Here is a 16,340-nt window from a genome sequence, read left to right as displayed (position 1 = left end):
GCAGGGCCTTGAAGGGAGGAAGAGAGCTAGCTTGGCGGATGGGCAGAGGGATTGGGGGCATTCCAGGCCCGGGGGATGACGTGGGCCGGGGGTCGATGGCGGGACAGGCCTCCAAAGCCCGGGCTCTTTCCATTTAGCCACGCTGCTTCTCTAGGAGTAAGGGGCTTGGTAGACATGTTCCCTGCCCACACTGAGTTTACGGTCCAGAGGGAAGTCTTGACAGGAAAGAGAAGGACGAGACACCGGAGAACTCGGAAAATATTCCTAAATTGGGTAAGTGCCACGTGACTGGATCTGCTTGGAGACCTTAGGGGGAATGAATGACCACAGGGGGAATGACCTCACCCATTGGGAGCCCCTCCAGCCCACAGCTCTCTGCTCAGCCAAAATTATCCTTCTTCCAACTGACCTTGAAGATGCAGCAAACCAGCGTCTTTCTTGTGGAACTCATCCGGAGTATTGTTGTCAGCTCGGTTCCTCTGACCGGGAGGTTTGTAGAGGTTTTCACAGGCTCCAAATGCACAGCATTGGTAAGCGTAAGGCATTTCCATGACCCTTCGCGTTCAACAAACATACAGTCGAACATTAAATGGGATGGTGTTTTCTTTGTCACTCTTTCAGGCTCTTATAATAATAATAATTTGGTATTTGTTAAGCGCTTACTATGTGCAAAGCACCATTCTAAAGCGCTGGGGAGGATACAAGGTGATCAAAGCACCATTCTAAAGCGCTGGGGAGGATACAAGGTGATCAGGTTGTCCCATGTGGGGTTCACAATCTTAATCCCCATTTTACAGATGAGGTAACTGAGGCACAGAGAAGTTAAGTGACTTGCCCAAAGTCACATAGCTGACAACTGGAGGAGCTGGGATTTGAACCCATGACCTCTGTCTCCCAAGCCCGTGCTCTTTCCACTGAGCCACGCTGCTTCTCTTCAAGCATGACAAGCCTGCACATTTTCCAAACAGAGATCTGGGAGTAAGAGTATTTATTTTGTACATTATGAAGCACAAAATAACCAAGTCACACATTCCCTGCCCACACGGACCTTACACTCTAACAGGGAGGAAAACCGTAAAAATAGCTACAACTCGAGTGGACAAAATACATAGTTGAGTAGACGTGAGTGCTAAGGAGGATGCAAAAAAGTTCATGATTTCTAACTTCTCTGTGCCTCTGTTACCTCATCTGTAAAATCTGGATAAAATAGCCTCTCTTCCTCCCGTTTAGACTATGGGACAGAAACTGCTTGTATTATATCTGCCCCAGCGCTTAGTACAGTGCTTTGCACAAAATAAGCACTTAACAAATACCATGGCTATTATTATTAGAGTTGACCAAAGGGATTGTTTGCCTTGGAGCATTGGAAATTAACGACACGTAAGAATCCTCCAATTTGTTTTCTTTTTTAAAAAAAACAAACTACTCCCTCTGAATTAAAAATATGTAACAGGAGTATTAATAGTTTGAGAAAGAGCTCCCGTTTATTAAATGTTTTATCTTTGGTCCTGTAGATCAATAGATAAGATGTAGTTTGAAGTTGCAGATTGTTGCACATTTACTATTTCATGTGAACGTCAATGGTTCTATTAATTTTAAGGACATACTCACTTCAGTTCCGGAAAGTTCTCAAATGCTATCAAGCTCTGCAAGGCTGGATTTCCTGTTAATTTTAAATGGGTTAAACCACGTAGCCCAGTCACAGGAAAAGATGACAGATGATTGGAAGATAGATCCCTGCGTAACATCAAATAACAATTAGCTTTTAGGAATCAGCTGTCAGAAGAAAGTTGATGTTAAAAAAAATACATTAAAGATCAAATTCTCCAGTAAAACAACTCTGAATGTACTTTCCACCTGAATCAGAAGTGGGGAAAAAAACCCCAAAACACCAAACCATTTTTTCATAAATAGAAGGAATATCTACAAACTTGATGACCCCTTTTTTGCTGTATTCGCATAGGAGAATAATAATAATAATGGTATTTGTTAAGCACTTACTATGTGCCAAGCACTGTTCTAAGCACTGGGGTAATAATAATAATAATAATAATGGCATTTGTTAAGCGCTTACTTTGTGCAAAGCACTGTTCTAAGCGCTGGGCACTGTTTTGAGGTAGCTACAAGGTAATCAGGTTGTCCCACGTGGGGCTCACAGTCTTCATCCCCATTTTACAGATGAGGTAACTGAGGCCCAGAGAAGTTAAGTGACCTGCCCAAAGCACACAGCTGACAAGTGGCGGAGCCGGGATTAGAACCTACGACCTCAGACTCCCCAGCGTGTGCTCTTTCCACTAAACCACGCTGCTTCTCCAGCAGGGAATGAAATACTTACAGTTTGATCAGAGAAGGTAAAGAAGAAAAAGCATCAGGGTGAATGAGTACAATTTTGTTCCAGGCTAAATCCCTAGGAAAAAGCAAATGAGAGAACGATATAAACCCTTAACATACATCCCAAAGGCTACTCTGTAAGATTTGTGGATTTGCATTTCAGTATTTCTTTTTGCCAACAGATTTCTATCTGGCTTTGAAAAGGAGAAAAACATCCTTTGAAATAGGTATGCTTTTCACAAAGAGCATACGTTAGGAAATTTGGAAAAACGACTCTTCGGGTTTAAATTTTCAGGTTTATCCTTTGCCTGTTAATGACTTTGTTTCAAAAGTTTGATAGACCTCATTCATTGATTCTTAAGTAAAGATAAAAAGGATGAGTCCTAAATACCCATTTTTTTTGCGGGGGGGGGGGGCATTCTATATATTCCTACCTATATAATAGCAATGTTATCAAGGGCATACTTTGAAAAAAGCTGGAGAAAGTCAGCATCTAAAACTGATTGGATATTTATCAATAAGTTTCAAAGCAATACACTTCTTAAAAAGGAAAAGTAATAATTCCATGGCTTCAATCAATCATATTTATTGAGCGCTTACTGTGTGCAGAGCACTGTACTAAGCGCTTGGGAAGTACAAGTTGGCAACATATAGAGACAGTCCCTACCCAACAGTGGGCTCACAGTCTAAAATTAGACTAGGCTTTAGATTTTTAAGTAATCAACCAAAGGGGCTTCAAATGCGGAAGCTTTTAAATTTTAAATCATAGCTAAGGCCTAATTTTTAGCTCTTAATTCCAATTATAACAACAACGATAATAATAATAATAACGATAGTGTTTGTTAAGCGCAATGTGCGAAGCACTGTACTAAAGATAATCATCTCTGACACAGTCCCAGTCACCCATGGGAAGGGAAAACAGATATTGAATCCCCATTTTACAGATGAGTAAACTGGCGCAGAGAAGTGAACTGACTTGCCCAAGGTCACACGACAGGCAGGTGGCGGAGCCGGGATTAGAACCCATGTCCCCTGAATTCCAGGTCTGTGCTTTTTCCACCGAACCCATATATCAAAACAAAACACATAAATATCAAAACTTGACTTCAGACAAATTTCTACCCGTCGCCCCAAGGATCTTTACCGGAGTCTTTTTTTTGAGGAGCAAATGGACAGATTACCATTTTACTTCTTTTCATTTCTGTTTCCTTTCTGATCAAAAGGTGTGTATTGTATATTATGTCCACCCCAGCCGCATTATGTTCACCCCAGCACTTAGTGATTGACGGGGCTTGCCACGTAGTAATCGCTTAACAGATGCTTTCATTATTATTATTATTTAAATGGCCACTGAGCAGTCAGATTGTCGAATGTCAGGCAGGTAGGGAAGGAGGGAGGGAGGAAAAGCAAACGCCTGAGGCCTGGACAACACTGAGAGCTAAATTTAAAATTTTCCGGGGAATCCTGTGCTCTTTCATGGGAAGCACTGACTGAATCTAAGAGTGAAGAAGATTAAATGAGAGAGATGGGGGCAGAATAGGCTGATTCAGGGCAACTCTGTTTTGTGTTCAGTTTTCATAAAGCTGTTGCCAACTTGTACTTCCCAAGCGCTTAGTACAGTGCTCTGCACACAGTAAGCGCTCAATAAATACGACTGAATGAATGAATGAATGAATAAAAAGTAATCCCAGCCAATTACAGCTAAGAGATTCAGACTGAACGTTTTCTTTCTTCCTTATTAATGTTTAACTTCTCGAGATCCCTCCCAATCAATCAATCAATCAATCAATCGTATTTATTGAGCGCTTACTGTGTGCAAAGCACTGTACTAAGCGCTTGGGAAGTACAAGTTGGCAACATATAGAGACAGTCCCTACCCAACAGTGGGCTCACAGTCTAAAAGGGGGAGACACTTTATTCCTTGCTATCTGTCAGATCCAAAATGTTTATTCTGCTTGGACAATTAAGGACTAAGGAGCCAAATGTGATTTTTAAAAGTATTTAGCAGAAGGTCTTGAAAGACACAGAAGGCTATCACGTGCTTGAGAACCCAGGAAACAGTTGTAATCCTTGTACTCACAGTGAACGCAGGGTTCTCAGCTCCTGAAATGTGTCGGCTTGGATTTCACAGATTGCGTTGTGCCGTAAGTCTCTGAAATGGCAAGCAGAGTCTGATCATCATCATCATCATCAATCGTATTTATTGAGCGCTTACTATGTGCACAGCACTGTACTAAGCGCTTGGGAAGTACAAATTGGCAACATATAGAGACAGTCCCTACCCAACAGTGGGCTCACAGTCTAAAAGGGGGAGACAGAGAACAAAACCAAACATACTAACAAAATAAAATAAATAGAATAGCTATGTACAAGTAAAATAAATAAATAGAGTAATAAATATGTACAAACATATATATACATATATACAGGTGCCATGGGGAAGGGAAGGAGGTAAGATGGGGGGGATGGAGAGGGGGACGAGGGGGAGAGGAAGGAAGGGGCTCAGTCTGGGAAGGCCTCCTGGAGGAGGTGAGCTCTCAGCAGGGCCTTGAAGGGAGGAAGAGAGCTCCTTGAAGGGAGGAAGAGAGCTTGAAGGGAGGAAGAGAGCTGATTGGATTCAAGGATCACCCTCTCGTAGGATTTAGCTACCCATATGGATCCAACAGACACAATGCCTCAGAACACTTCCCCCATGCCACACCACCAGTGGCGAAATGCATTTCCCTGAAAAAAACTCGATTTATTATTCCGAAACGCTTTGGCGATGCTTACGGACTTACATTTTCTGAAGTTTCTGGCAAGCTGAAAAATGGGGTAAATCTTCAAGCAGGTTATAAGACAGATCGCTGAAAAACAGAAGTAACCAAAGGGGAAAATTACTTCTCTATAATTTAAAAGAAAAACGTTTGTCTCCTTTTAACTCCATTAAATGGTGGTCTCCGGTAGAGAAACATTTCGACTCTAAACTGGAAGCTCTCTGTGATCAGGGACTGTGTCTACCAGTCTGGTGTATTCTACTCTCCCAAGCGCTAATTACAGTGATCTGCACACGTTAAGTACTCAATAAATACCACTAATTGACTGTTCTCTCACAGATAGTAGAGTGCTCAGTGAGGGAGAAGGGAGAGAAAGCCGGGAGAAGAAAGGCTTTATCTGGGAAGGCTTCTTGGAGAAGATGTGACCTTAACAATGCTTTCCATGTGGAGAGACTGGTGGTCTGGGAATTCCAGGTTAAGGGGAAGAAATGGGAAAGGGGTCAAGGGTGAGATAGATGATCGGGGCACGGTGAATTTATTCAGTTTATTTAAACTGACACTAGAGGAGCAGGATATGTGACTGTGAGCCCACTGTTGGGTAGGGACTGTCTCTATATGTTGCCAACTTGTACTTCCCAAGCGCTTAGTACAGTGCTCTGCACACAGTAAGCGCTCAATAAATACGATTGATTGATCGTGGGCTAGGCTGAAGACGTCAGCTCATTGTGGACAGGGAATGTGTCTGTTTATTATTATATTGTACTCTCCCGAGTGCTCTACACACGGTAAGCGCCCAATAAATACGACTGACAGATTGACTTACTGGTAGGCGATTAGTGAGGTGAGGTAGGATGGGACAAGCTGATTGAGGGCTTAAAAGCGACCGTTAAGGAATTTCTGTTTGATTTGGAGGTGGATGGCCAGCCTCTGGAAGTTTTTGAGGAGTGAAGAGACACGGACTGAACATCTTTGTTGCTAAATGATTCATTCATTCATTCAATCATATTTATTGAGCACTTGCTGTGTGCAGAGCACTGTACTAAGCGCTTGGGAAGTACAAGTCGGCAACATATAGAGACAGTCCCTACCCAACAAGAAGCTCACGGTCTAGAAGGGGTCAGAGTGAAATGTGGATCGCATACTTAGAGAAGCAGCGTGGCTCAGTGGAAAGAGCACGGGCTTGGGAGTCAGAGGTCATGGGTTCTAATCCCAGCTCTGCCACATGTCTGCTGGGAGACCTTGGGCAAGTCACTTAACTTCTCTGAGCCTCGGTTACCTCATCTGTAAAATGGGGATTAAAACTGTGAGCCCCACATGGGACAAACTGATCACCTTGTATCCCCCCGCAGTGCTTAGAACAGTGCTTTGAACATAGTTAGTGCTTAACAAATGCCATTATTATTATTATTATTATTATTATTATTATTATTATCATCAGAGGAGACAGGAGGCTGGGAGGTCGACCAGGAGGATAAGGTCTTGGGGCAGCATGGTGCAATTTGGATGGAGATGTTGAGTTTGAGGTGTCAGCGAGCCATCCAAGTAGACCTGACCTCCCTCTTCATCTGCAGTCTTGCTTTTATTTTTGTCTGCCTCTCTCGTCTGCTCAGGTAATCTTTCTAAAACACTATTTGCCCTCTTCCAAAACCTTCATCTCCACATCAAGCATAAGCTCCTGACCCTTGGGTTTAAGCAGTCTATCAGCTCTCTCCCTCTACCTATCCTTTCTTTTGTTCCACTAATGATAATAAAAAATTACGGTATTTGTTAAGCACTTACTATGTGCCAGGCACTGTACTAAGCGCTGGGGTGGATACAAGCAAATCAGGTTGGACACAGTCCCCGTCCCACATGGGGCTGTCTCAATCCCCATTTTACAGATGAGGTAAGTGAGGCACAGATAAATGAAGCGACTTGCCCAAGGACACAGAACAGACTAGTAGAGGAGCCAGGATTAGAACCCAAGACCTTCTGAATCCCAGGCCCGTGCTTTAGAGAAGCAGCGTAGCTCAGGGGCTAGAGCCCGGGCTTGGGAGTCAGAGGTCGTGGGTTCTAATCCCGGCTCCACCGCATGTCTGCTGTGTGACCTTAAGTCACTTAACTTCTCTGGGCTTCAGTTCCCTCATCTGCAAAATGGGGATGAAGTCTGTGAGCCCCATGTGGGACAACCTCATCACCTTGTATCCCCCCCAGCGCTTAGAACAGTGCTTTGCACATAGTAAGCACTTAATAAATGCCATTATTATTATCATTATTATTTATCCGCTACACTCAAGCTCCCATTCTCCATTCTTACCAAGTTCACCTTCCCACTGTGCCTCATTTCTCATCTCTCCCACCTCTGGCCCCTTACTCTTTCTCCGGCCTGCACATCCTCTCATTTCAAATCTGCTAGATCGTACCACTCCCTATCTTCAAATCCCTTCAAAATCCCACCTTCTCCAAGAGGCTTCCGTTTTCCTTCTCTCCAAATCATTTCTTCCCTATTATCATCTCAGCATTTTGGCACTCTCAACCTGAACTCCTTGAAGCACTTTGGAACACACCTGATTTACATGCTCTAGTATCTGAGTCCATCTTCCTTCTGTTTGGAAATGATTTTATGTCTATTTCTCCTGCTAGATCATGGGCAACAATCACCCCTTCTATCTCCAGTGTATTCTTCCAGGCTCTTAGTACAATTGTTCTACATACAGGTGATCAATAAATACTGAATCGTATTGCGGAATGGCTGAATTGTACTTTCCAAGTGCTCTGCACACAGTAAGCGCTCAATAAATACCGTTGATTGAATGAATGAATGCATGAAAGTTAAATTGCTCAATCACTACCATAGTCCCAAACCTTACTGTATCTTCAGCTGGGGAAAGGTAGCTTTTCTTAACAATTTAAAAAAATTCAAGTCCCATCCAAAATATAGTATTAAATGTTGAAATCATTCCACTACAAGGAAAAGAATTCGATCCAAATTCAACAAAGGATAGAGTAACGGAAACATCTGGAATAATTTACAGTAGAGTACAGCTAATCATAAACAAGCCAGGGGAACTGCAGAAATTTCAAATAAAGGAAAGAAAGAGAACAGATAAAAAAGGATATGCATATGTATATTTGCGATTGAGTCTTTTCTTCTATGATAATTAATCAACTAACATGTTTCAGACATGATTCTAGGTTTTTTTAAGTAATCATTCTGCAACTAAAAATGATGCTCTGTTTTTTAAATATCTACCTTTATCCTTTACCACTGGCAACAACATTGCTTGGGCCTTTCAGTTACTTCCTCTAAATTTGATTTCTGGAAGGCAATTAGTTGGTGGTGTAAGCCTGCAATGTATTTTAGTTGGGGAAAAGCAGATTAGCCAATTAAATCTAAGTCACGACACACACGAACAGACATTTTATGAACATTTTGCCCTGATCGCCTCCCTGCCGCCATGGTTGTGTGTGGACCTGGGCGAGAGTCGTGAAAACGGGATTTCCTGAGACTTGGTTAGAGAAAAGCGTAAACCGCGGCAAGCAGTGTGGCCTAATAGGAAGCGCATGGGTTTGGGAGTCAGAAGACCTGGGTTCTAATCCTGGAACTGCCACTTGCCTGCTGGGTGGCCGTGGCTCAGTCACTTAACTTCTCCGTGCCTCAGCTTCCTCATCTGTAAAATGGGGTTGAATACCAGCCCTCCCTCCTACTTAGACTGGTAGATTCATGTCAGTCAGACACTCGAATTTACTGAACGCTTACCGTGTGCAGAGCATTCAATCGTATTTATTGAGCGCTTACTGTGTGCAGAGCACTGTACTAAGCGCTTGGGAAGTACAAGTTGGCAACATATAGAGACGGTCCCTACCCAACAACAGGCTCACAGTCTAGATGTTATTTATTGAGTGCTTACTAGGTGCAGAGCAGTGTACTAGACTCCCCTGAGTCTCAAGGACTCAATACGAGGGTTTTCCTTGACTGACTGAGAGGATAACAACAACAATAATATTAATTGCGGAATTTGTTGAATGACTACAAATAATCGGTCAGACACAGTCCCTGTCCCATATAGGGCTCACAGTCTTAATCCCCATTTTTCAGATGAGGTAACTGAGGCTCTCACTGTACTAAGTGCTTGGGAGAGTACAATGGAACAATATAATAGACACATTCCCTGCCTAAATTGGTGTGGGACAGGGACTGCGTCGGATTGCTTAGTACAGTGCTCTGCACACAGTAAGCGCTCAATAAATTTGATTGATTGATTGATCTACTTACCTTGTATCGACCCCAGCGCTTAGTACAGTGCTTGGCACACAGTAAACACTTACTAAATACCACAACTATTATGATTACAATTATTATGACTATTAATGACTATCAATAATCTCAATGATAACAATCAGAATCGTAAGAATATACTGGCTGAAGGGGAGAGTGTAGGGTCTCTGTAAATGAAGAGCACAGATTCATTACCTCCTTCTCCTTCCCCTCCCCACAGCACCTGTATATATGTTTGTACAGATTTATTACTCTATTTTACTTGTACATATTGACTATTCTATTAATTTTGTTAATGATGTGCATTTAGCTTTAATTCCATTTGTTCTGATGTCTTGACACCTGTCCACTTGTTTTGTTTTATTGTCTGTCTCCCCCTTCTCGACTGTGAGCCCATTGTTGGGTAGGGACCGTATCTATATATTGCCAACTTGTACTTCCCAAGCGCTTAGTACAGTGCTCTGCACACAGTAAGCGCTCAATAAATACGACTGAATGAATTTAGCTTTAATTCCATTTGTTCTGATGTCTTGACACCTGTCCGCTTGTTTTGTTTTATTGTCTGTCTTCCCCTTCTCGACTGTGAGCCCATTGTTTGGAGTCAGAGGTCATGGGTTCGAATCCCGGCTCCACCACATGTCTGCTGTGTGACCTTGGGCAAGCCACTTAACTTCTCTGAGCCTCAGTTACCTCATCTGTAAAATGGGGATTAAGACTGTGAGCCCCCCGTGGGACAACCTGATCACCTTGTATCCCCCCAGCGCTTAGAACAGTGCTTTGCACATAGTAAGCGCTTAACAGACGTCATCATTATTATTATTATTGAGAAGCAGCGTGGCTCAGTGGAAAGAGCCCGGGCTTTGGAGTCAGAGGTCATGGGTTCAAATCCCGGCTCCACCAACTGTCTGCTGTGTGACTTCGGGCAAGTCACTTCACTTCTCTGGGCCTCAGTTACCTCATCTGTAAAATGGGGATTAAGACTGTGAGCCCCCCATGGGACAACCTGTTCACCTTGTATCTCCCCAGTGCTTAGAACAGTGCTTTGCACATAGTAAGCACTTAATAAATGCCATTATTATTATTATTATTATTATTATTATTATTAGGGACCGTCTCTATATGTTGCCAACTTGTACTTCCCAAGCGCTTAGTACAGTGCTCTGCGCACAGTAAGTGCTCAATAAATACGACTGAGTGAATTTAGCTTTAATTCCATTTGTTCTGATGTCTTGACACCTGTCCGCTTGTTTTGTTTTATTGTCTGTCTCCCCCTTCTCGACTGTGAGCCCGCTGTTGGGTAGGGACCGTCTCTAGATGTTGCCAACTTCTACTTCCCAAGCGCTTAGTACAGTGCTCTGCACGCCGTAAGCGCTCAATAAATACGATTGATTGAATGAATGAATGAATTACAAGGGCCCAGAACCCCGATGACATGAGAGAATCCATACTAGAGAAGAGGGACTTGCTGGTTAGCTTACGTCTCCTCGGCCTAGGAAGACCTTGGGCAAGCGCTCTCCTTTGGGCCAAGAAAAGACTCGAGTTGATCCACAGATCGGCTGAGCCTCAAACAATGGGAAATAACGACTGGCAGGAGAGCTGGGCAGCGGACGGGACATTCAGGAGGGCGGTAGCAGGAGAGGGATTGCTTTTCTTGAGCAAACTTCCATGAAGATGGGGTTGTCAAGAGGAAGGCTGAAGAACGGACACAGCCTGAAATGGGGCCGACACTACAGCACACTGCGTTTCCATCCTTAAGTACAGACGACGTGGGAGGGAGTGTTGGCCTGCTGATACTAATATCATTATTATTACAGCACCAGTCTCCTCAAACACCCTCCCGTGTTTAAAATCAACCTGTCGGCCCCTTCATCTTTATATAATTGGGGTATCCGGATATAATTTCACAAGACTTCGTGGAAAGACCACAGGCCCGAGAGTCAGAGGACCAGGGTTCTCATCCCAGCTCCGCCACTTGCCTGCCGTGCCATCTTGGGCAAGTCACTGCATTTCTCTGTCCTTTAGTTTCTCTATCTCTAAAATGGGGGTTAAATAATAATATTTATTTATTTATTTATTTATTTTACTCTACTTATTCTATTTATTTATTTTTACTCTACTTTTACTCTATTTTCTCTACTTTATTTATTTATTTTACTTGTACATATCTATTCTATTTATTTTATTTTGTTAGTATGTTTGTTTTGTTCTCTGTCTCCCCCTTTAAGACTGTGAGCCCACTGTTGGGTAGGGACTGTCTCCATATGTTGCCAATTTGTACTTCCCAAGTGCTTAGTACAGTGCTCTGCACATAGTAAGCGCTCAATAAATACGATTGATGATGATGATGATGACGGTATGTGTTAAGCGCTTACTATGTGCCAAGCACTGTTCTGCGTGCTGGGGGAGAAAAAAGGTAATCAGGTTGTCCCACGTGGGGCTCCCGGTCTTCATCCCCATTTTACAGATGAGGTGACCGAGGCACAGAGGAGTGAAGTGACTTGCCCAAAGTCACACAGCTGACAAACGGCGGAGCTGGGATTAGAACCCACGACCTCTGGCTCCCAAGCCCGGGCTCTTTCCACTGAGCCATGCTGCTTCTCTAAATATTATTAAATATTAATATTAAAAACTCGTTCTTATCCTCCCCTCCTTCATTTAAACTGTGAGTCAGATGTAGGACAGGGGCTGTGTCTGACCTGATTACCTTGTATCTAACCCAGAACTGAGTACAGGGTTTGGCACATAGTAAGTGCCTAATAAATGCCACAATTTTTATTAATTTATTAATTCCCCCTCTCCATCCCCCCCGTCTTACCTCCTTCCCTTCCCCACAGCACCTGTATATATGTATATATGTTTGTACATATTTATTACTCTATTTATTTTACTTGTACATATCTATTCTATTTATTTTACTTTGTTAATATGTTTTGTTTTTGTTCTCTGTCTCCCCCTTCTAGACTGTGAGCCCACTGTTGGGTAGGGACCGTCTCTATATGTTGCCAACTTGTACTTCCCAAGCGCTTAGTACAGTGCTTTGCACACAGTAAGCGCTCAATAAATATGATTGATTGATTAATTTCCCCTATTTAAAAATTACGAAGCAATTTGTACCACTGCTCCTCATCCACTGTAGGCTTCCCTTCTAGAATTTAACTTTCATGTGGCTTTCTTCTGTCGGCACGAGCAGGGAACCTTTCTGCCAATTCTGCTGTATTGTACTTTCCCGAGTATGTAGTTAGTGCTCGGTAAATACCACTGATTGATTGATAGCAGCCGGAGAAGCATCTAAGCACTCACTTGATGTGGTCCTTGGGCATTTGGAAAATCCAGAAGATTGAAGTGATTGACTCCAAACCCACAAGGACCTTCCACATGCTGTAAGACCCAACTCCTGATTTTCAACAATGAGCAGATGAGACAAAACAAGCGGTGTCCCACAAAAGCAACGTTCAAAGCAACATTAGTTCTGCTAAAAAAACTTCCGCCTCCAATATTACCGTTGCAGGAAACTAGATCTCGGGAGAAGGAGAAGTCCAAATAAATGGACTCCACACAAAATCTGCTTTAACAGCTTGTTCTGGATGGACTCCAAACCCCTTTCCGTATTGACGTGATTGATTTGCCACGGGCGAATCTACCCTTCAAAGCATTTACTGTTCACGTACAGTAAAACGAGTCAGAAAAAAATATAATTCATTTCTCCTTCCTCTGGCAATCACAAAAAGATATGATGTGGAAAATGCAGGTGTATAAATAAGTACCTAGTATGTAGTAACTGCCACATAATTTATCTTCTCTTTTCAATATTGGTCAGGTCTTTCCTAGTGATCTGTGTGCAGGATTCTGCAACTGAAGCAAGATTAGACAACTAGAATAGGGTCCGGGGTAGAATAATGGTTTAAATCGTTGGGAAAGAAGCTAAAATTCTTTTGTCAGTGGAAGAGGAACCGAGAGCATCTAAGTAACAGTCTTCAGGTAAGCAAAGGAACAGCACAGAGTCGAGGCTATTTTTTCGTATCTGCTGAAGACAAGAAAGAGGAAATAAGCTTGAATTTGCAGCAAGGAGGATTTAAATTTGACTTCAGGAAAAGTTCCTTATCGTAAGGTTTGTAAGATGCTGGAAAAGATGATCCAAGAATCTTTCTGGACATTTTCAGGAAGAGGTTTTGAAAGGTTTCGTTCTGTCTGAAAGTAGGATAGGCGCAGGTCAGGTCCAGACAATTCTGTTATAATAATAATAATGATGGTATTTGTGAAGCGCTTACTATGTGCCGAGCACTGTTCTAAAGCGCTGGGATAGATATAAGGTTATCAGGTTGTCCCACGTGGGGCTCACAGTCTTCATCCCCATTTTACAGATGAGGGAACTGAGGCCCAGAGAAGTGAAGTGACTTGCCCAAAGTCACACAGCTGACAAGTGGTGGAGCCAGGATTAGAACCCATGACCTCTGACTCCCAAGCCCAGGCTCTTTCCACTGAGCCACACTGCTTCCCCATCTCTCAACAATAACAACAGCAATGGCATTTATTCAACACTTACTATGTACTAAGCACTAGAGAGAGACACACGGTTATGAGATAGGACACGGTCCGAATCCCAACATCGATTTTTATCCCCATTTTACAGATGAGGAAACTGAGGCTCAGAGAGGTCAAATGACTTACCCAAGGTCACAGAGTAGGTTCCCGGCGGAGCTGGGTAACCTTGGTTTTGGCGAGATTCTTAGTGACAGACAAAAAGCTTCAATTAACTAATTACCCCTTCTTCTAGACCGTGAGCCCGCTGTTGGGTAGGGACCGTCTCTATATGTTGCCAACTTGTACTTCCCAAGCGCTTAGTACAGTGCTCTGCACACAGTAAGCGCTTAATAAATACGATTGAATGAATGAATGAATGAATACCCCCGGGTGGACGGATTTGTTGTTCACCTGTGGAAATAATCTTTACTGAAAGATCATCATCAATTGTATTTATTGAGCGCTTACTGTGTGCAGAGCACTGTACTAAGCACTTGGGAAGTAAAGATCAGGTCGATGTCCTATCAGAGCCGTTGAAGAGGTTCTGAAAGGGTTTGGGCTGAAGCAGTTTCCTCTGGTGTGGAAGGACATTGACATTTGCGAGTATTTTTTAATGGCATTTATTAAGCGCTTACTATGTGCAAAGCACTGTTCTAAGCGCTGGGGAGGTTACAAGGTGATCAGGTTGTCCCACGTGGGGCTCACAGTCTTCATCCCCATTTTCCAGATGAGGGAACTGAGGCTCAGAGAAGTTAAGTGACTTGCCCAAAGTCACAAAGCTGACAAGTGGCAGAGCCGGGATTTGAACCCATGACCTCTGGCTCCAAAGCCCGGGCTCTTTCCACTGAGCCACGCCACTTCTACTCTCCCAAGGACTTAGTACAGTGCTCTGCTCACAGTAAGCGCTAAATAAATATGATTGATTGACTGACTGAATTTTAAAAAATGCCACTGAGGAAAAACAAGATCATTTTTACTAATCATTTAGCGATTCCCTTAGCGCTAAATAAATATGATCGATTGACTGACTGAATTTTAAAAAATGCCACTGAGGAAAAACAAGATCATTTTTACTAATCATTTAGCGATTCCCTTCAGTCTGCCCTTCTGGACTTAGGCTGAGGAAACGAATCTGGAAAGGAAGAGTGGATTCGGGAACCTTTTCGACAGAGATGAGAAGTCAGGACGCCACATTAAATGACATATGAAGCAGCTCTGCTCTCTCTATCAGGGGTTGGGACTGTGAGGGAGGGGAGCAACTTCTCTGCTTCCCACACTTTGAATCCTCCCCTTTTCATGTCAGCACCCATCTTGTTTGGCTGACCCCTTTCAGTTTTTTCTGCTCAGTTGAATCCCCTCAGCGCTTATTCCCCATTTGATGTGTTTATTGCCCTTTCCCGGGAAGAAAACCGGGGACAACCGAAACAGTAGAAGAAAACTGCTTGTGACCTGCAACAAAAGGGCGAACAAAAGAACAGATCCCCGGGGTCACTCGTCAGGCCGAAAGAAGAGGAACCTTTCTAATGCTCACTGGCCCCGAAAAGAAGAATAGTGCAGAAAAGGCAGCCAGGCCTTCCTGAAACTTGTGAGAAAAGGTTTCAGTTTGGAAGGATGGTTGCAGCATTCTAAACTATGTCATCCCCAAAAAGCAAAATTTTCATTTGGTCCAATATTATCAACTTTACTGTGACGTACAGCATTTGGAGATTCGGTAACTGATCACAGACGGCTTTGGGAAGAGAGGTGATCTTCGCGCCCGTCAGGGTCCTGTGAAAACACAAAATAGGGCCGTTCTTTTATTGGGCGATCGAATAAAAACTGCTTAATTTCTTAAGGTCTCGTCAAAGTAGGAGCATATTTGTTCGGGACAACACGAAGCCCTCAACTCACGCACTTACAGACTTTCCAGGCTTGTCGTCCCAGTCAGGTCGGGAAACTCAGTTATTTGTGAAGCCCCATTCAGGGTCCTGGAGGTCAGAATATAAGATTGTTATAAGGAGTGGCGCCTAGGAGAAGTCAAGGAACAAATCATTTCAAAAAGGTTTCGAATGAAGTAACCTACAGTGTTCTGAGGTCAGGTAAATGCTGAAAAGCAGATTTCCCAACAAGCTGGATAGGGTTGTCATAGAAATGTCTGTTTATGAAACAAAAGAAAGAAGCGATTGATCTGTATAGAACTTTTGTGTTAAATGATATAAAAAAGTACCAAAACACTTACTCTCCTTACATGCTAATAAATGCACATCTAGCTCCCTTCCCCCGATGACTAAGGTATCATATGGAAGCTTCTGTCTCCTTAGCAAAGGATTCTTTTGTTCAAATTTGGAGATTTGTAAAAATAATAGGTCATGCCCAGCTAAATGAATGTGCAGAAGTGATTTTATTTTATTCGCAAAACATCCCAGAAAGGAAGGCTCTTGATAACACAGAAAAATGACTTGCAGTTAAATGAACGGGAACATAAATAGGTCCTT

At 43.0% G+C, this 16,340-nt stretch overlaps 1 protein-coding gene across 1 annotated transcript in view; it reads right to left on the bottom strand.

Moving 5' to 3' along the window:
• The window catches only part of LGR5 (leucine rich repeat containing G protein-coupled receptor 5), a 94,574-nt gene that overhangs the window by 11,304 nt on the left and 66,930 nt on the right, over nucleotides 1-16,340 (bottom strand). Inside the window, exons 9-16 of the mRNA XM_038756789.1 lie at nucleotides 15,929-16,000; nucleotides 15,765-15,833; nucleotides 15,562-15,633; nucleotides 5,112-5,177; nucleotides 4,412-4,483; nucleotides 2,336-2,407; nucleotides 1,612-1,737; nucleotides 410-555 (exon numbers count right to left, since the gene is read on the bottom strand). Of these exons, the coding sequence (XP_038612717.1) occupies nucleotides 410-555; nucleotides 1,612-1,737; nucleotides 2,336-2,407; nucleotides 4,412-4,483; nucleotides 5,112-5,177; nucleotides 15,562-15,633; nucleotides 15,765-15,833; nucleotides 15,929-16,000 (695 nt within the window). The remainder of the gene's footprint in view (nucleotides 1-409; nucleotides 556-1,611; nucleotides 1,738-2,335; nucleotides 2,408-4,411; nucleotides 4,484-5,111; nucleotides 5,178-15,561; nucleotides 15,634-15,764; nucleotides 15,834-15,928; nucleotides 16,001-16,340) is intronic.

Source organism: Tachyglossus aculeatus, chromosome 14 (assembly GCF_015852505.1).
Source record: "Tachyglossus aculeatus isolate mTacAcu1 chromosome 14, mTacAcu1.pri, whole genome shotgun sequence".
In the NCBI taxonomy this organism is placed as follows: Eukaryota; Metazoa; Chordata; class Mammalia; order Monotremata; family Tachyglossidae; genus Tachyglossus; species Tachyglossus aculeatus.
Note: the sequence above shows the minus strand (reverse complement) of the source record. Positions and strands in the feature narration are given on the sequence as shown.